Raw genomic sequence first — 21,611 nt, 5'->3', positions numbered from 1 at the left:
GGACCAGGGCTGGCAATGACACTGGCCTTGTGTGTGCGTGCATGTATATGTATACGTGTGTGTGTGATGCCTGCAGTGAGATGCTCCATCTGTCATCCCTCATAACCATGAGGTCCCCAAAGCCCCAAGAGTTTGTCCTGCCATGAGGCGCTCCTGTCAAATGTGCTGATCTTGTTGAGGGGTTCTGGGTTCTCAGACAACTGGGTTTCATTATTTGCACGTTGCCAAGAAAAATGTCACCATTTCATCCTCTGATGGTTTTTCTTTAGGAAACACAGAAATGTACATGATTGATTCTCCATTTGGCTACCTGCCCAGGAAACGAAGAGACAAAGAAGTACAAAATGCCTCAGCCTTGCAAAAAGGCCCACTTGTCCAAGTTAAGCTATATGAGAAATTAAAAAAAAAAAAAAATTCTGTTTCCCTTTGCTAGACTCTCTGACATTCATATGCTGTCCTGTTTTACCAAGTTTTCTATGGGATTGTTAAGGTTTGAGAGGTGATTCCTTTTGTATGAGGGGCCCACTGTCCTCCTCTTCTGCCACCACCACCATCATCCTCATCATCATCATTGTATTTTAATTTGCAGTCTACAAAACTCTTTCACATATATTATCTCTTGATTTTGTGAGACAGATATTAGTCTCCTTGTTTTGTAAATAAAACAGAGGTTTAGAAGATTTTCCCCAGAACCTTCATTTAATCTGTGATAAACTCAGAATCTAAACCTAGATCTCTGGAGGCCTAGCCTGGTACCTAGTACCTCATTTAATTTTAGTCCTTAACTGTATTCTATTCTGTATCTGCATTTAATTTCTCTTAGTTTTCCACTTAGATGTTACCAGAAAAAAAAAAAAAAAACCCAGTGCTGTCAAGTCGATTCCGACTCATAGCGACCCTATAGGACAGAGTAGAACTGCCCCATAGAGTTTCCAAGGAGCACCTGGTGGATTTGAACTGCTGACCCTTTGGTTAGCAGCCATAGCACTTAACCACTATGCCACCAGGGTTTCCCTTAGATGTTAAGCTCCTACCAATATGCTCCTTCCCAATTGCCACACATCATTGACGCCTAAAGAAGTCAACGTCTTAGAGGCATTGGACAAAATGGTGGTGGCTGAAGCTCTAGGAGAAGATGAGATCTCAAAGACAGTGCCTGGAGGGCTTAGTACAGAACCCAGAGTATGTCAGTCAGGGTTCTGAGAGGAACAGAACCTACCCTAGATAGTTCAGTTGAGGATTCTTTAATGAAGGAGCTACTTACAAATGGGAGACAAGGCTAAGGTAGCAAACAAGGGACAGTGAGGCACCCAGAGACTAGCCACAGCAGTAAATTGTTACCATCCCTAGGAGGAAATATGTATACTAGGACCCAATGGTAGCTGGATTGTGGAGAAAGTTCCCTTCCCCCATCAGAAAAGGATATAGTTTGGAGCAACATAACTATTACCAGTGTTGTAGCATCAAAGATGGGAAGGAGCTGGGAAGAAATACCTGACCTCTCTCTCCTCATGTCCTCTGATCTATCTGTGCCTCACATTAGCAGAGCCCAACTAGAGGCCAGAGGGCAAGGAGGCCCAAGGTACCAGGAGGTGCAGTCTGAAGGGCTCAGTCCCTGGGCACAAAGCAGGATACACATACACACACCCCAGTTGCCTTCAACTCATCTCCGACTAATGGTAACCCCATGTGTTCAGAGTAGAACTACACTTAAAAGGGTTTTCAAGACTGTGACCTTTTGGAAGCAGGCCTTTATTCTGAGGTACCACTGGGTGGGTTCGAACCGCCAACTTTTCAGTTAGTAGTCAAGTGCTTAACCATTTGTGCCACCCAGGGATTCCCAAAGCCAGATGGAAGCTATTTGTATTCCCCATTTTTAACTGGGAAAAGCGAGGCTGAGGATATGTTTTTTTTCTCTAAGATCATGCAGCTGATAAGTAGCAAGACTGAGATTGGAGATCGAGTTTATCACATGGTACTTCCTGGAAAAGCCATCCAGGTTTTCAGCCATCCATGCCCAAAGCCTGTTAGATCCACACATGTGCTTTGTGTGTTCCGTGGTGATCACAGTCATAGCATCATGGGCAGGCATCATGCTGTGTGAACGTTCTCAAAGCCCTTTCATGTATGCCATCTCATCTGAGTCTCGCAGCACCCCGAGCTGGGTAGTGCAGCCTGTTTATCCTGTCTCTCATGTCTGACCCCTTCTGCATGTCTAAACTCCCGCTGCCTACCTGTGACTCCCTCAGGGATGCTTGTGTCAGTCACTTCACATAGTGCCTGGCACATGGTATTGCTTAATGACATCATTATTAAAGTAATAACTGTTGTACTGAGTGCTCCATCCTTGTTAAACGCTGTACTAGGTGCTGAATGTGCACAAAAATCATTGCTGTCAAGTCACTCAGATTCATTTAAATGTCCTGACACTCTCTATGAGGTAGGAAACATGACTGTTCTCTTTAGAGTTCCCTTTCCCTCCTGAGTCTGGAAGCTGGTGGTGCCACCTAGGTACCTTCAGAGTATTTGTGGCACACCTGCAATATGGCACGCATTAAACGCATTACTCTCTGTTAATTTTTTTCATCTCTGCTTCTCACATAGGTTGTTAGAGAAGCTTACAGTAGGAGGATCCCCAACTTTAGAAACAGAAAGATCCCTGTTTGAATTCCAGCTCTATGACTTTTTAGCTCCTTGAGGTTTTGTTTGTTTTTTTAATTGTTGAAAGAATATAGAGAATACAGTATTTGCCAGTTCAACATTTTTTCCAGTGTCTAATTCAATAAAATCAATTGTATCAATCATTTTTGTACAATCATTACCAGTTTCCATTACCAAATTTTTTATCCCCATGAGTCAAAACTCAGTGTCACCTAAATATTGATTTATCCCTTACCCTGAAACTCTAACCTCTGTACATTTGCCTTTTCTAGGTATTACATGTTAGTAAAATCATATGATATTTGTCTTAGCTCCTTGAGGTTTTGAGAGGTCACTTGATGTCCCTACCCCAAAGTTTCCTCATCTGTAAAAGATAGGAAACAGTTCTTACTTTCCAGGATTGTGGTATGGGATACTCAAGAAAATGTCTGTCTCCCCGATCACAGAGGAAACTTGTGATTTCCAATGGTGACTTATTAGGTCAAGCGGCTGATATTGGGCCCAGAACCCCAAATAGTGCCTACATCTACAGCCTCTGCCTCCCGGTCTAATGCTGGGTTCTGAACTTCTGATGGTTCTACATGATAGCAATGAATAATCTCTTGGGGAGAGGAAGTCCTGAGGCATGGTCTGGTGGTAGGCCTGCCTGGACATGGAGAAATTTTTCAGAGCTTGACTCTGGGTCCTGTCTCATAGGAGAAATGTGTTTGATAAAATTAGACTTTTATTTCCCCAAAGATAGCTCTGTGTGGATAGCCATTCTCTCTTTCATTTGTCATGTAAAGCTGCCACCAGTAGCCCCAAGCAGAAATGCACCTGAAATATGGTACAAGTTTGCTCTTTCCACCCTTTTTTATACACAGCCATGTACTACCAGGGGGTTCTCTGATAGCTGCTGGAACCAGGGAGCAGAGGGGGCCTTAATAATTGTCAGCACTACTATGTGCCAGGACTGTTGCTATTTGATGATCCAGTAACCCTGGGAGGTAGGAACTATTAGCACTGTTTTGGAAATGGGGACATTGAAGCTCACTCTTTGTGACTATCTTAGGATTCTCTAGAGAAACAAAACCAGCGATAGATATATATGTATGTATGTATATTTGTCATTGTTAGTTGCCGTCAAGTTGGCTATGTCTCATGGCGATCCTGTGTAACGAAACACTGTCCTTTCCTATGCTATCTTCAAAGTCACTGGTATGCTACAGTCCATTGTTGTGGCCACGGGTGCATTTTGAGTGACTTCCAACCTAGCGGGCTCTTCTTCCAGCACTGTATCGAAAAATATTCATATATATATATTTATGCATATATATATACTATATATATACACGCAATATATATACACTATATATATTTATTCATATATATGTACTATATATACATATATGTATTTACTCATATATATACTATATATATGTGTGTGATTGTGTGCGCATATACACACACAGAGAGAGAGAGAGAGAGAGAAACGAAGATTGAGGCGATTTACTTTAAGGAGTTGGTTCATGTGATTGAGGAGGTTGGCAAGTCCTAAATCCGTAGGTCAGGTAGCAAGCTGGAGACTCCTGCAGACTTGCATCCCAAAATCTGTACGTCAGTTGATGAGAAGAGTGAAGGGTAAGAGTGTTCTGGAAAAATGTCTATTTATAGCCTAGAGGCAGAATACATCCTAGGCAAATACTCTGTTTTTCCCTTAAAGTCTTCAGCTGATTGATTGAGGCCCACCCACATTATAGAAGGTAATCTGCTTTACTTGAGGACAACTGAATTAATCACATGTAATTACTTTTTAATTACTTATAACAGCAACTAGACTAGTGTTGTACCAAAGAACTGGGCACCATATCCTAGCCTATTTGATCCATAAAATTAACCATCACACTGACCAAAAGTACACCCCTCTTCCCATCCTGTCCTGTGATGTCCTCACCTAGGAAGGGATAAGGCAAAAAGAGAGACTTTCCTCCCTTTTGACACTGCCCTTCCAATCCTTTCATTTGTGAGGGGGCTACTTCTTATCCTCCCCTTTATGGCTTCCAGATTCCTGAGGATAGAGGGTGAGGTAGATGGGTGTCGACATTATAAGTCATTTTACTCCGGATTCAGCCAAGTACACAGATTTGCAAGTTAAGTCGTCCTACGTTCAAAGTCTAATGTGGCCACTCAGTTACTACCTGAGGTGAGGGAAAGTCACGTCACCAACTCTCTGAGTACCTGCTATATATCAGGCTCTGTCCGAGGAACTGGGGATATAGAATGAATCTGACAAAACTCCATATATATATGAGCTTTTATTTAATTGAGGAAAGACAAACAACAAATTAATATATAGTATATGTTTCAAGAAATAAAGAATAAGGTGCTGTTTTGTGTGTAGGGCGTGCCACACATATGAAATAATAACTGCTCCCTGCACCAGGAGCCTGGAGACCTGAGTGGTAGTCTCAGCTTTTCCACCCACTCTGTGTGCCATCCCGGGACTGTCCATTTACCTCTTGGGGCATCTTTTTCTCATCTGTCGAATGGAGAACTTGGATAGGTTAATTTTAAGGGCTTCTCTGGCTCTAATGTTCTATAGGAGTCCTTGGGTGGGCAAAGGTTACTGTGGTCCACTGCTAACTGAAAGGTTAGAGGTTCAAGTTCACCCAGAGGTGCCTGAGAAGAAAGGGCCAGTGATCTAGTTCCTGAAAGTCAGCCATGGAAAACCCTATGGAGCATGATTTACTCTGATACACATGGTGTCGCCATGAGTCAGAATGGACTCGAGGGAAACTCATTTAATGTTCTGTATGTCTGTAAGTGTGTAAGAGAGGCTTGACAATGGGCCATTTATGAGTGAGAGAATTTCCTACCAGTAAGCATGCAGACATGGTTCTCTTGATGCCACAAATGGTTAAGCACTCAACTACCAACCAAAAGATTATTAGCTGTAAGCCACTCACAGGTGCTTTGGAAGAAAGGCCTGGCAGTCTGCTTCTGAAAGGTCATAGCCATGAAAACCCTATGGAGTGCAGTTGTACTCTGCAAATTATGAGGTCTCCACGAGTTAGAATCAATTTGATGGCAACAGATTTAAGTATCCAAAAAGAAACTAGACCACATACTTTAAGCAACCCTCTAAAAGGGAGTCATGCATTTAGTAGTAGAAATTAATTTTCATACATTCCTATGTTGTACCAGGCACTGTACTAGGTACTTTATATAAATTTTCATTTAATCCTCTCAACCCTGCCGAATAAGTATTTACACTTGACGAAGCCGAACTGAGAAGTTAAGTGATTTGTCCATGATCACACCGAGCCAGGAGTATAATCCAGATAAACTGACTCCACAGAATCTTTCCAATACCCAAAGTGAGGCTAACCAAATGACCCCACGAGAATGCCTGTGTTGTGCCTTCTGGGTGTACCTATTGCTCTCTAACACCAGCTGTTCTCTAAGATTGATGTTGAGAACATAGTGTTCTGAGAGCAGCACAAACTGCTTTTATCTCCTAGAGATGTGAAATCATCCTGATGGTAGACTTGTCTACTCCTGAAAGCTCAAAACTGTAACAGCTGAAAGTTGGGTTTAGTCTCTGCCATCTGTGGAGGAAAACAGTGATGAGGGGCTGGAAGACACAAAATACAAAATGCAGAGTCAGCAACAGCCCTTGAGTGTAAGTCCCTTGAATAGCAGTACCCTCCAAGTTGTAACCTAGGATGAAACTGATGATTGCCTGTAACTGGCCACCACAGAAGCTAATTTAAAAAGCAAGCGCCTTTACTCTTGAGTCATATCAACTTTGGGGAGGCCCTGGGTGGCACATTCATTTAACAATTATTTTCTGAGCACCTCCTGCCCTCCAGGACTGTTCTAGGCACTTAAAAAAAAAAAATTTTTTTTTTTTTTTTTACTAGGGGTAGGAAAAAACCAAACCCTTTGCTGTCGAGTCAATTACGACTCACAGCAACCCTATAGGACAGAGAAGAACTGCCCCATAGAGTTTCCAAGGAGCACCTGGCAGATTCGAATTGCTGACCTTTTGGTTAGCAGCCTTAGCACTTAACCACTATGCCACCAGGGTTTACTAGGAGTACAGCAGTGAGAAAATAGCATCTCTGAATTTTATGAAGCTTACATTCCAATTGACTTATATACATATCTCTGGTTTATAAAAAGTTTGGAAAAGTGGGGGAACAGATACTTTAAAAATTGCAGTGCATTTGGTAGGTACTTATCTTGAAAGCATAGAGGTGATGGGAAAAGGGTAAAAAAAAATATGAAATGTCTTTGGGCAAACATTGTAAACCACAGGCATGTAGCTATGATGATCATATTTTTTGCCAAGTAAAAACGAGACAGTCTGGCAATAGATTTTTATTTTCTTTCTAATCTCTAAAATTGATCCATATGAAAACTTTTTCCAGAGTTGTAAAACTAATTAGTATTTAGTTTTAGAATACATTTAGTGGCTCACCTTTATCTAAAAGATTAAAACCATATCCAGTAAAACCCGGCCCAGATATTAAAATGAGAACCCTATCGTGTTTCTCTTGGAATGCTCAGTTCTCATTGGAGCATCTAGCTCAGTGTAGGCATTGTATAAATCTTGGTTAGTCAAGTGAATGAATGGATGAATGAATGCTCAAATATCTATTTATGCAGTGCTAATATAGCCAGGAAAGTATTCTCCTAAAGTATCAAGATATGAGCACGTTGTGTAAAGAAACATGGACGGGGCGAGAGAGAGGAGCGCACTTGATTGGTGGTGTCAGTTGGTGGTATCCAACATGCCTTTGGGACCAGAGGGAATTTTCAAATGAAAACACTCAAGTAAAAACCATGTCCTTCCTTTCAACAGGGCATTGTTGCTGGCGCTCGTTCCAAAGGAGAACACAAACAGAAAATCTTTTTAACCATCTCCTTTGGAGGAATCAAAATCTTTGATGAGAAGACAGGGGTAAGTAAAAGAATCACATGGCATTGTGAAATTGAATTCATTGACAGATGTGCCCTTAAAAGCCTCTGCTCTCTGGGCAGGAATATCAAACAAGCATAAAAACACATAAAAGCAACTGACAAACTTGATCAACTGTGATCGTCCATCAAAGGCAGTCTCTTTCCTGACTTGGCCACAGTGTTACAGCGCTGTGTTTCTGCCAGTGTAATTGTGATAAAAGTGTCACACCATCCTGGTACTCTAATGGGAGATTGATGAGCTTTGAAGAGCTGTGGGTAATGTGACAGTTTAAGTTAAATTTCTTTGTGTGTTGGCAACTTTAATGACATGCGTCCTAGAGGGAGACACATGTAGGTCTTTTGACTCCATCAAAGTATCCAGACTCTCTTGAGTTTAACCTGTGGCACCTTGCAATTGCTGTAATCGAACAGAATAAATAGAGTTTTCAATCTTAAAAAAAATCTATCACCGCATGACCAGGAAATGTGAGGGCTGATATGTGTGTTGAACCCACCAAAGAAGTGGTTTGTGTTTTCATCAACCTCACAGCTGCAATTAACTCCCAGCCTCATCCCTAGAGCTCTCCTGACATTGTCAGCCCCGTTCATTGACAGTAAGGGGAAAACAGGAAAACATGCTGCGATCCATTTCGCCAAGAGAGCGAGACTCAGATGGACATGGTTTTCCTCTTATTCATCCAGTGCTTTGCAGTTTATAAAACACCTCCTTTGCACTTCACAAAGTTAATTTATCAACCACTTTATAAACCGTTAACCAGTCAAGTTACTTAACCTTGGCCATTTTGAATTATAATTCTGTCTTCTTTGTCCTGACTAGTATTTGGATACCAGAAGGGTAGTAGGATAATCATTTAAAAGTAAAATGGGTTTTCTTGGAGAAAAAAAATAAAGGTTATAGTTTTCTAAATAACTAGTAATAATCATTCCCATTCGTTGAACATCTACTGTGTCCTGGGTGCACGTTGACTAAACACATTATCCAATTCATCTTCACAGTAGTTGTATGAGATAATAATAATAATAACTACTTCATCAACTATATAGTATGTGTCCAACATTGTTCTAAGCCCCTTATAAGTCTCAGCTCATTTAATCTTCACGACGACCCTAACCTGTTGCTGTCGAGTAGATTCCAACTTATGGCAACCCTGTGTGTTACTGTAGGATCGCTATGAGTCAGAATCGACTGGAAGGCAGTAGGTTTTTGGGTGTGTGTTACAGAGTAGAACTGCTCCATAAAGTTTTCTTGGCTATAATCCTTATGAAGCCAATCACCAGGCCTTTCTTCCATGGATCCACTGGGTAGGTTCGAACCACCAACCTTTAGGTTAGCAGTGGAGCAGAGCACAAACCATTTTTGCCACTCAGGGACCTCAAGATAGTATTATTATGCCCATTTTACAGTTGAAAACACCGAGGACAGAAAAGTTATGTAAACTGCTGAAAGTAAGCAATGGTGAAGCAGGATTAGAGAGACGAAAGTGGGATTCGGCCTTGAATTGTCCTGAATCAAAAATCAATGCAATTTCCCATTGTATTATAGAGAAAGCTGGGCCTAGATGTGTATGCCGAGGTAAAAGGGGCCTTAGAATGAGGGCACAAAGCATTCAGTGGGAGGGGGGCTTGAATTCAGCAAGTTTAAGAGCCCAACGTAAACCTCTCTTGCCTTAATAAAAGTTTGGTTTCTGAAACCCGGGACGTTTTTCCTTTTCCTAGACAGATTAAGTTTGGAGACCTGGGCTTAGTTTTGAATCCTACGTTTTAAGAAGGATATGGGCAAATCGAAGCATATCCCTATGAAGGGGAACAGGGTCACTGGGGGATTAAAACTATGCGGAGTCAAGACCTATCGACATAGGTGTGGCCTCATGGAATTCTGGGTAGCACACAGGAGGCAGAGCACTTTGGCTTGTGGAAACTTGGAGGATATTTTTTTATCCTCTAGCATCCTTTAGTGTGGGGACAGTGGTAGTTTTTCAATGCAGTGGTAATTCAGTGGTAGAACTCTCTCCTTCCATGGGGAAGAGAGCCAAAACCAAACCTGATGCTGTCGAGTCGATTCTGACTCATAGCGACCCTATAGGATAGAGAGAACTGTCCCATTTGGTTTCCAAGTAGCGCCCGGCGGATTCGAACTGCCGACCTTTTGATTAGCAGCTGTAGCTCTTAACCACTATGCCACTGGCATTTCCTCCAAGGGGAAGACCCAGGTTTAATTCCCAGCCAGTACATCTCATGTGCAGCCACTACCCTTTTGTCAGTAGAGGCTTGCATGTTGCTATGGTGCTGAACAGGTTTCACACCATTGTGCGTGCAGTCACCGTGAGTAGGGGGCCAACTCAACAGCAGCTAACAACAGCATTCTTTATGGGAATCAAGTAATGTGGCTAAAGTCTGACTCTGAGAGATACTTTCACAATGCTTTTTCTAAGCCCCAGTATTCTGATATCATCTGTAGTCTTTTCCCAATTCCACTCCTGCCAGTCACCGTAACAACTAGCATAACCAAAGTGACAGGCACAGTATCAGATGCTTTATTCTGTCCAGGGGCCAGGTTTTGGCCTTTGTCATCCCATCATATATCCCACCATCATACAGGCTGTCCAGAGAGCTAAATTCCTAACCACCTAGATTTTGACTAATGAATCTACATCCTTCTTTTATCTAAATCCTCACTCGAGGTGGCTAAACTGGCCTCAAAGGGAGATACCACCAAACTTGTAGAGCAATTTGGATTCTTTAGCTGGCCACAAAGAGAGCAACAGCAAAATCATTATTTCAGCACAAAGCCACGTGGCTGTGGAGAAAATGTCAGATCCCTGGTGGAGAATCAGGGAGGAGGCAGAGTTAAGTGTTTTCTGTTGGCTTAGTCTACTCCAGTTCTGTTTGATTCATATCAGGCCTCTGGAGCTTCAGGCGTCTGCAACCCTTACTTGTGAATATGCCTCAACACGAGTCTTCAGAAAAATGGTTGAAAGTAACGAACAAGTTTAAGCCAGAAATAGAGACATATGAGCAGGGTACCCCTACAGTAATGGTTTTCACATCTCCAAAGTGTTGTCTAATAGAAGAGGGAGCTGACTTCTTTTCCGTGTTGTCAGGAAATGGACTCAGGACCAGCTGATTGAAGTTTTAAGGTGGAAGTGTTAGTTCATCAGTAAGTAGAATTTTCTTTCAACAAGAGTTAAACAGTTTAGATGGACCATCTTCTGTGTGAGTGAGTTCACCACCACTGGGGGCATTCAAGCAACAACCATTTGCTGGAGATATTGTTGGTGGGATTCAAGTAGGGGATGTGGTGTTGAGCAAAGTCACATCAAAGATGATTTCTGAGACTCAAGTTTTAAGAAGCCATTTTTTACCTGAAGTCATGCCAGTTGATGTGCTTTATCTGAAAGATATCCATTGGCGATTACGAGGAGAAATGGTTTACTAGACTTTTGTCATTGCCCAGTAGGGGGCCAACTGAATTGTGCCGAATGGGAGTCCAAGGGAAGTGTTTTGCCATGCGCATCAAAGAAATGGAAAACCGGGTCTTTGTCTTAGCCAAACCGGGTCTTTGTCTTAGCCAAACCGGGTCTTTGTCTTAGCCGTTGGTCTTGTTTAAGGTATTTCTGGGAGGCCTGGTGGTAACAGTGGCTAAAGCACTTGACTGCTAACCAGAAAGTTGGCAGTTCAAACTACAAGCTGTGCTGCACGGGAGAAGGAAGTGGCAGTCTGCTTCCACAAAGATCTCAGCCTTGGAAACCACGTGGAGCAGTTCTACTCTGTCCTATACGGTCACTGTGAGTTGGAGTTGACTCCGTGGCAGTGGGTTTAAGGTATTTCTATTCAAGCTTGACTGGCTCCTTTTTTTTTAATCCATGGAAAGAAACATTTGCAGAATGTGACAGTAGCTAGAATTTTAAAATCTAAAAGTTGTCAAAAATTGTTTGCTCTCAGTTAAAAAAGGTACTTTGCAGCAATTTATACCCTGTCTTAAATTTCAAAGGGTTCTCGATCCCAATCCTTATATGAGTAAATTTGGTTTTATTATTAGCATGCTGAAGGAAATAAATCAATATTGAAAGCTGTTCATGTGTTCAGACACCTAGGTATTGCTAGGAATCTGCTAGAAATCAGCGGAACATGTCATTTATAAACTTACTGTCATTAGTAGAAGGAAGAATAATACAAATTCCCATATAGCAAATTAGGAGTAGAAATACATCAGTATGTTATTTGATGCTCAAATCAGACCCAAGAAGACACCTAGGCAGGAGTGTCATGAAAATTTTGGAAAAAAAAAAAATCTGTCACTGCATGGCCAGGAAATGTGAGGGCTGGTATGTGTGTTGAACCCACTGGAGGTTCTGTGTGTCCCTGATGGTCTCTGGATTCAGAACAGACCTTCCAACTCCACGTTTTGTGCCTTTCCAGTGAATCTCACTGTCTTCTCTTTCCCTTTGTAATTTTATTCTGTACAACGGTTAAAATTGTATGCCATAAAAATTGGCTTAAAATTGCAGGACCCCAAAGGTAAGTCCATTACTTACCATGTAGGGTGGTGGTTGTCCCCATTTCAAAGTGATACATTATCCTTATTGGCAGAATAGTTTTGCTGTTTATTTGGCTTAGCCAACATTTAGTTAGTGTTACTGTGTGTACCGTTCTAAGTCCAGTACAACAATTCAATGAAGTAGATATTACTATTATCCCCATTTGACAGGTGAGAAAACTGAGGTCCAAATAATTTAAGTCGCCCAGCTAATATGTGCAGAACTGGGATTCACATCCAGGGGGTTTGGTTCAAAATGCTTGCTGATAGTAAGGTGTTGCTAATAATAGCATATCAATTTTATAAATAACATCTTTTTATATATAATAGAGCAGATTCAAAATTATCTCTGTCTTATGGTAACCATTGTTTACTTTCATTCTCATGTGCTTTCCTGAATGAAGGTAAAAGGGGTGGGATTACAGCTGGGACTGCCCATGGTGTAGTGTGTTCTCCCTGTGAGCTTTGCCTGTAGCTTGTCTTGAATAGACAAAATATTTGCATACACTGCTTAGGCAGTAACATCAAAAATCTGAGCCATCGAGTCAATTCCAACTCATAGTGACCCTATAGGACAGGGTAGAAATGCCCCATAGGGTTTCCAAGGAGCACCTGGTGGATTCGAACCACCAATGTTTTGGTCATCAGCCGTAACTCTTAAGCACAACGCCACTAGGATTTCCAGGCAGTAACATGGTGAATACCTATCCTCTGCCTTGTGCTGGTCTGCTTTCTGAGGATTCAGAGATGAATAAGATGTAATCCTTGCCCCTGAGGTGTTCACAGTCTGGCTGGCAAGACCAGACTCACAAGATAAAGTGATATCTCCTAAGACAGAGGTGTGAACAAAGAGATGTCAGTGCTCAGGGAACAGAGGTCTGAGAAGAGCACACACTGGCTTGCCGGTGGAGGAGTGAGTTGGAGATAGTACCAGGTAAGTAAATCAGTAAGCGAGGGAAGAGCAAACAGTATTTCTAAATGCACAAATGCCTAAAAGAGAATGTGTGTTCATTTATTTTTCCCTTTAGGAAATATTGATTGAGCCCCTACTGTGTCCCAAGCACTGTCTTATGTCCTGGAAACTCAGAGATGAATAAGCCCACATCTTTTTGTTCACCACTGTGTATCTATTATCACAAAGCCTTGTACGTAGCAGATACTCGGTAATACTTAATGCATAAAAATTAAATGACTTAGTGATTAAGAATCAGAAAATGTACACAGAGTAACTAAGGCATAGAAAGGGAGAAATAGAGAGTGGCCAACAAGTCAGTATTGTCCCTAGAAATGGGTGGGTAACTATTTTGGAAGGTGACTGTACAGTTAAGTGCTCGGCTGCTAACCAGGAGATTGGCAGTTCAAACTCATCCAGCTGGCAATTTGCTCCTATAAACATTACAGCCTCCACAACCTTATGGGCCAGTTCTATCTCTCACATGGCGTCACTGTGAGTTGAAATCAACTTGATGGCACTGAACAACAACAACAATTGTGTTTTAAAAAATGCCTGCACTTAAATTTCAGGGTGATTTAGTAATTTATTTTTTTAATGAAAACCAGGTGTCACCTTATTTGTGTGTCATCAAAAAGAGGTTCTCTTTCCCTTCAGTTCTAACTGGATGTTTTGGGCAGGGTTGAGGGAGAGCAGCTGAGGTAGAGGAAGGGAAACTGATCCCAGGGAAGGAGACAAGAAGGCTGTAGAATAGGATATGAGGACCTGCTGTCAGCTGCTAACTAAAAGGTTGGTGGTTTGAATCCATCCAGTGACACCGTGGAAGAAAGTCCTGTAAGATCACAGCCACGAAAACCCTATGAAGCACGGTTCTACTCTGAAGCACTTGGGGTCGTCATGAGTCAGAATTGGCTTGATGGCAATGAGTTAAGTAGTAAATACTGTTATGTTATTAATTGTTATTGTTACTGCTCCTGTGTAGTCATTTTTTTGTCCTCTAAGCAGGAGTAAGAAATCCTTTCACAGTGTTCCTAGAGCATCCTCTGCTCACCTTTGTCAGAGCACATGATCTCCTACATCATGACCTGACTGACATCCCCATCAGAGCACAAGCCCCCTGAGGTACCTTGTCTTGCCCATTGCTGTTTCTGTGGAGTCTAGCATAGGCCCCGGCATGTCCTAGAGATTTTTATTGAATGGCAAAGGCAGGTAGTCAGAGAGGGATAGAATGAAAGAGAGAGGGAAGGAGGGGGCAAGGAAATAATGTCAGCTTGTAATGAAATGCTAATTGTCTGGGCCAGATGTTTGAGACCAGGATGCTACATACAACAGGTGCAAATTTTGCCATCTAGGTAGTAAGTTGGAAGGAATAATTTACATGCTTCAGAGTTAGGCAATCACAGGATGTCTGAGATGGAAGGCCTTTAGGCATCAGCTAACTCAATCATTTACAACTGAGGAAACCTAGAACCCAAAGAGAGGAGGCAAAGACCGAGACCTCCCAGCAATTTATTTGCAAAAGCCTAGACTTGGGAATCAGAGTCTCCAGGTGGTACAAACAGTTAACATGCTCACTGGTGAGCCAAAGTTTGGTGATTTGGAAGTGCCTTGGAAGAAAGACCTGGCGATCTACATCCAAAAAATCAGCCATTGAGAACCCTGTGGAGAACAGTTCTACTGTGACACACATGGGGTCACCATGAATCAGAACTGACTTGGCAGCAACTGGTTAAACTTGTGCATATCCCTGGACCCATCTGGTTCACTCTCTGATGCTCACAACACAGGAAGTATGAAGAGTTCTCCATTTCTTTACTCAGCATTTCTTTTCTCGGCACAGTCTTTTCTCTCTGTGTCATCCCCGTAGATGTTATCTTTAATATTCAGGGCTCCCATAGGCCACACAGTGGCCCCAGATCAACTTTAATATCAAAGAAACTAAGGATCTAGGGAATAAATTGAGCCTGTCTATGTTTACTATCTTGTTGGATGATATTGGATTTTAATTTATCACAATAAAAATCAATTTATAGCTCAAAACCAACATATTCTTAGAAATTGTCACTGTCAGGAAGCTGCCTCATTAGGATCATTTAGGGGACCAGATCTGTAGTTCATGACAGCGAAAGAAGGATGTCCATGTTACCCTGGAACGTGAGGCCGTGAATATTTTCTGGCAGATTTGGTAAACAAGAAAGTATTGTCTTTCTCATAATAGATCATCGTATTAATCTTGGTCTTTAAGGAGGAGAAAAGGTAATATTTTCTGTGCTAGCTTCTTTTACATGTTTGGTCTCATTTAATATAATTCCCTAAGAACTCAACTAACTCAATATTGTTATTTCAATAATACAGATGAGGAAATAAGGCTCAGAGAGATTCAGTGACTTGCACCAAGTCAAATAGCCAGCAAATGGCAAAGTTGCGAATTGACCCTGATGTGGTTTGGTTCCAATTCCCTGTGGTATCTTTCTCCAAAACAAACATAGACAATATATAAATGAATGAACATGGTTATGTTCCAATAAAACTTTATAAAAACAAGCAGCTGGCCCACGGGCTGTAGTTTGCATATCCCTGTTTCAAATAATTTTTATGAATTCTTCTAATGTTCTCATTCTGACTCTATGATGTATCAAAAAGCCCTGTAAAATAGAGGGATGAGCACCAGGTGAAGATCTCTGGTTCTTCCTTTCTAGGCCCTTTTTTTGCTGCTCTTGGGGGCTGACTTTTGGGGATAGCTGTAAAAGTGTGTTTTATAAACTTTGAAGGTAAATATTCATCTTTGAGAAATTGCATTATTTATTGCTGCCTTTTGTTGTACCAGATGTACAAACACTGTACTGTTTCACATACATTTTTCTCGTTGAATTCTTGCAACAAGCACATCAGGTAAGTATTATGGTCCTCATTTCATAGATGAGGTGATTGAGACTCAGGGAAGTTAAGACACTTGACCCATTCGTTCATTTAAGGAATATTTATTTTTACCCATTCATTCATTTAAGAAATATTTATTAATTGCCTACTATGTGCTGGAAGTGTTCTCAGGGATTAGTATATACATGTGAACAAAACAAAGGTCTCTGCTCTTGTGGAGTTTACATTCTAATGCAGGGAGACAGAAAAGAAACAATAGACAAACAAATATCTATGCTTTTTTAGAAAGTAACAATGGCTATGGCAAATGAAAAAGTGAAGCAAGGTCAGGGCATTTCCCTACATAGGATCTTTGTCCTTGCAAAACTGTCTCTGACATGTGCATGTTGTAAATCACAGAAGGTAACACTTTCTGGGAGCTTCCTGTAGTTTTGAGGGTCAACTGAATAATGGAGAAAGACACTTCTGAAAATTCTCATCCAGATTCCTGAGGCTGTTAACACTTGATAAATCAGAGGTGTCTGGGTGTCTCTGCTTTTATTTAGATGGCTGATTTGCCTATATGAGGTCTACTCTTTATTGTTTTTCTATCTTGCCAATTTATTTTAAATTTTAATTTAAAACTCATTTTCAGGGGCTGTGCCTTGGTTATTTAATAGGCTCTTCTATTTTTACCAAGACACTCCTTACGGGAGCTCTTTGTATTGAAATGGTGATACTGTAATTAGATGCAGCACTGATACGATGATTCTTTGTGCTTCTCCCAAGCACTTTGCAGTGGCATCCTGAGGTGGAACTGAGTTAATAGTTGTGGTTTATAAAAGAAAGGATGAGAGTGAGAGACCGGGTCAAGGCTAGAGCCTGCTAAAGTTCACCTTTAGTTTGGAGACAGTTCTGTCTGGGGAAATGCGTGGAGTGCAATCTGGTGGCTACTGGAGAAGGGACTAGATTTGGTGTCAGAGGGCCTGAATTTGAACCTTCACTCAATTACAAATGTGCAGGTTGAACTCTAATAATAACAGTGAGGATGATAATAATGGTGACAATGTTGTTGTTAGCTGCCATTGAGTTGGCTCCAACTCATGGTGACCCCATGTACAACGTTGCCTGGTCCTGTGGCATCGTCACCATCTTGGTATGCTCAAGTCCATTGTTATGGCCACTGTGTATTTTGAGTTCCTTCCAACCTGATTGTCCAGTACTGTATCAAGCAGTGAGCCATAAGATTTTCATTGGCTAATTTTCAGAATTACATTGCCAAGCCTTTCTTCCTACTCAGTCTTAGCCTGGAAGCGCCACTGAAACCTGTCCACCGTGGGTGACCCTGCTGGTATTTAAAATACCAGCAGCATATCTTCCATCATCATAGCAACATGCAAACCACCACAGTACAACAACCTGACGATGGGTGGTGGAATAATGCTGAGAGCTCACAGTATCGAGGACTTACTGTTGTGCCAGGTGTTTTGCTAAGTTCTCTCCATACATCTCATTTAATACTTTTATAAATTACCAAGCCTCTCAGCAGCTCAGTGTTCTCTGGAGTGTGAGAGCAGTAATTAACTACCTGAGCCTCATAACAATCTTGCAAAATAGAGAGATTATCTCATTTTTTATAGAAGATGACACTGAGGTTCAGAGAGGTTCAATGAATTGTCAAGATGTCTCACTGAGTAAGGGATGTCCTACTCACCACAGTGTTTTCTATTACCCAAGTTTGCCAGCTCAGACAAGCAAACTGGTGCGTGAGTATGCTTTACATGTTACCTGGAACAAAACACTTCAGTAATTTCCTGGCTTACTTTGTCATTATTTCCTCTTTTGTACTATAGTTATTGACTATAATTCTTGTACATTTTGCTACCCTGCTTTGGATTAGGAATAACTTTGCTTAGCCAGTAAAGCATTTCTATGCCCTGGTTATTTTTGCAAATGTGAAAGGTTAAAAGATTTTTAAACAAAGAAACAAACACAGATTCTAGACTGTGAGTGACATGAGGGCAAGGTCCATATTTGGTCCTTCTTGTATGCTCCATCTTGACCTGTCCTGAGCACCCAGTAGATACCTGTGGACTTGTGTTGCATTCTCATTGTAGAAGTCAAATAGCCTCTGGTTCACCTCCTAGTCTAGCATTGTCCACCTAAAACCTCTGACCATTGTGGGGGTGGGGGTGGGGGTAGAGGGGCTAAATCTAATCTCTGTCAATTGTAATCTCCCTGAGAAGATAATGGAAGCTCCAGCCCCTCTTTCAGTGGGCTTGAATGACATAAGTCACTTTATTTCAACCACATCTGCCCTTCCCAGGGTTCCTGTAAATTCTAGATGAGTAGAGGATTATATGGAACGTATTAAAGGCTGCATATAATGTATTAGACCTTAACATCTGGTATTATTAATGACCTTAATGTGTAGATAACTTATTTTCTTCCATTTTCCTTTTTTTCGTTCTCCCCTCCATCTATCTTTTTCCATCCCTTTTCTCCTGCTTCCATGTGCAATAGATACACTCACTTTTTTCTATCGTTATACATTTTTTCCCCAAAGACGTTTTCAGGCACCTACAACTTATAAGATGTAAAGTGTAATCTGCTATAAAACAAGTATACCACATTATACAAATTAAAGGGAATGTAGGAACTAGGAAATGTTTCTTGAGAACCCTGCTCTAGGATGGGGGGGTTCTGCACCTCAGAGCTCTGATTCCTGGGTACTGTGAGTCTTGGAGCACATGCAAGCACATTTTGATCCAAGGGTGAGAGAGAGAAGGTTAGCCTAGCAAGGGTGCTGAGAGGACGACCATGGGATCAGCAAATCGACTATGCTAGTGTCACTTTGCTGAGTAACACACACCCATTGACTCATTCAGGCCTCACATTCACACTATAAACTATGTAGGTGATGACTAGAAAAGGACATCATATTTGGTAAAGTAGAAAGTAGAGGGTCAGCAAAAACAAGGAAAACCCTCCATGAGCTGGTTTGACACAAAAACTGCAACAATGCACTCAAACATACCAATGATCATGAAGATGGCGCAGGAATGGGCAATGTTTTGTTCTGTCATACCTAAGGTCACTATGAGTAGGAGCTGACTCCATGGCAGCTGACAACAACGACCCCATTCTGCTGAATGAGGCTGTGAACATGGAGATGCGTGGAGAAAGAAAAGCTCTAGGCACTAGGGACAAAGACCAGTGACTTCACAGTTCTGATGACCGTGCTGGGGCTGCACGGTCTGTCTGGTAGACCTGGTCAGTGTCCGATGCGCTGTGCAGCCATCTTAGCTGGATGCAGCCTTGTACTATGGCTTCAGGCAAATATGTCTGTTAGGGTCGCCGCTCCTCCAATGCTCACCCTTCCTCCAGCTGCCTCAGTCACAGAGCTTAGGGATTTGCCTGCAGGAATGGATTTGACTTCTTCAGCTGTTTAGAAAATCAGTATATTTTCAAATCTGCAAGAAATTACCAGGACAACATGGCCTCAGTATTTAAATCAAAAATGCTAGCACCTCCAGAGACTGAGGTCTGAATCTTCTATGATGTCTAAGAGATGTACAGACAATTTTGAAATTATGTGTATTTAAATTTTTGAAAAGCAAGATTTTCCTGGCAATTATTTAAACTCAAGACAGTCATAAGCTCATTTTTGAGGAGAAGCTACTTCATCTTCTGTATAAATGACTCCGATGAGAGTGTCTGCAGCTCTGAGACATGGAGATGCGTCATCTCCCGCCTCTGACGGTGCAGTGTGATATATTCACCCATGTGAATAGGGGCGCATACTCTTTCATGTTTATTTAGATGCTGTCAAAGTCTGTGCCTGTGTTTTGTTTTTTTTTTTCTCTTATCTTTAGCCTATCATACGACCACCCTGGCATTTAACAAAAACTTCTTCATCTGATACAATGATAAAAAGAGACTCTCAATGTTTGAGAACTGGTAGCTTTTTAAAATACTTGTACTTTTTTTTCTTACAACTCCTCTTCACACTAATCTTATAAGTTATACATTATACAAAGCAGTTTTACTGGTGGTGACACTGGAGCTCAGAGACATTAATCGCTGGTCCAAAGTCAAACAGCAGTGGTTAAGAGCTAGGCTGCTAACCAAAAGGTTGGCAGTTTGAATCCACCGGCCACTCCTTGGAAACCCCATGAGGCAGTTCTACTCTGTCCTATAGGGTTACTGTGAACTGGAATTGACTCAACAGCAGCGGGTTTGGTTTTTTGGTTTTGATCCATATTAATGTTTAATGCCTTTTCTATTTATAAAAGTGTTGCTGTTGTTGGCTCCCAATTCATGTTGACCCCATGTACAATAGGATGGGACCATTGCCTTTATGGGATTTGCATTGGCTGATCTTAAGAAGTAAATCTGCAGGCTTTTCTTTCTAGTTTGTCTTAATATGGAAGTTTCCCTGAGGCCTTTTCATTATCATAGTAACACACAAGCCTCCACTGACAGAGGAGTGGTGGTGTGCTGGAGGTTCATTTGCCAGGAATTGAACCCAGATCTCTCGCATGGAAGACAAGAATTTGACCACTGAACCACCAATTTATAAAAGTAGCATATATTTATTGCTGAAAATTTGGAAAACATAGAAGAGTTATAAAGAAGTAAATAGAAATTATCTGAAATCCCACTACCTAGACGTAAACTCAGTGTTGTGGTGTATGTATCACCAGTCTCCTTTACACGAATATATATCTTTTTTTCCAAAATTAGCATTATGCCGTACATGCTGCTTTTTAACCACCTTTTTACTTACCCACATCTGTAGTTTTATTAAATGGTTTTCTACATCAGTGTCATGGATTGAATTGTGTCACCCCAAAAATGGCTGTCAATTTGGCTAGGCCACGATTCCCAGCATTGTGTGATTGTCCACCATTTTGTCATCTGACCTGATTTTCCCGTGTGTTGTAAATCCTGTCTTTATGATGTTGTCAAGGTGGGATTAGTGGCAGTTATGTTAATAAGATAGGACTCAATCTATAAGATTCAGGGTGTCTTAAGTCTATCTCTTTTGAAATATAAAAGAGAGAGGCAACCAGAGAAATGTGGGGACTTCCTACCACCAAGAAGAAAGCACCAGGAGCAGAGTGTATCCTTTGAATCTGGGGTTCCTGAACGGAGACGCTCCTAGACCAAGGGAAGATTGATGACAAGGGCTTTCCTCCAGAGCCGGCAGAGAGAGAAAGCCTTCCACTGGAGCTGGCAGCCCAAATTTGGACTTATAGCCTCCTATACTATGAGAGAATAAATAAACTTTTGTTTGTTAAAGCCATCCACTTACAGTATTTCTATTATAACAGCACTAGATAACTAAGACAATCATTTTCAATCTCTGTTTGGTATTCTAGCATACTAATGCACCATTATTTATTTATTAAACACCGGATCATAGGGTTGCTATGAGTTGAAATCAACTTGACGGCAACGGGTTTGTTTGGTTTTGATATCGTTAACCAGGCAGGTTGTGTCTGTATCTTTGTATCTTCTGTTTTGGGCACACCTTTGTACACATTTTTATTTTTTCAGTTAGATTCCAGAGTTACTAGATCAGCAGGTATTTATATTTTTTAAGCTTTTCATCTTTTTATTTTTTTTTTATCA

At 41.3% G+C, this 21,611-nt stretch overlaps 1 protein-coding gene across 1 annotated transcript in view; it reads left to right on the top strand.

The window, feature by feature from the left end:
* The window catches only part of DAB1 (DAB adaptor protein 1), a 449,435-nt gene that overhangs the window by 309,421 nt on the left and 118,403 nt on the right, over positions 1-21,611 (top strand). The window contains exon 4 of the mRNA XM_023549549.2: positions 7,508-7,606. Coding sequence (XP_023405317.2) covers positions 7,508-7,606 — 99 coding nt within the window. The remainder of the gene's footprint in view (positions 1-7,507; positions 7,607-21,611) is intronic.

Source organism: Loxodonta africana, chromosome 3, assembly GCF_030014295.1.
Source record: "Loxodonta africana isolate mLoxAfr1 chromosome 3, mLoxAfr1.hap2, whole genome shotgun sequence".
NCBI lineage: Eukaryota > Metazoa > Chordata > Mammalia > Proboscidea > Elephantidae > Loxodonta > Loxodonta africana.
The sequence above is the reverse complement of the archived record's forward strand: the minus strand, read 5'-3'. Positions and strand labels throughout refer to the sequence as shown.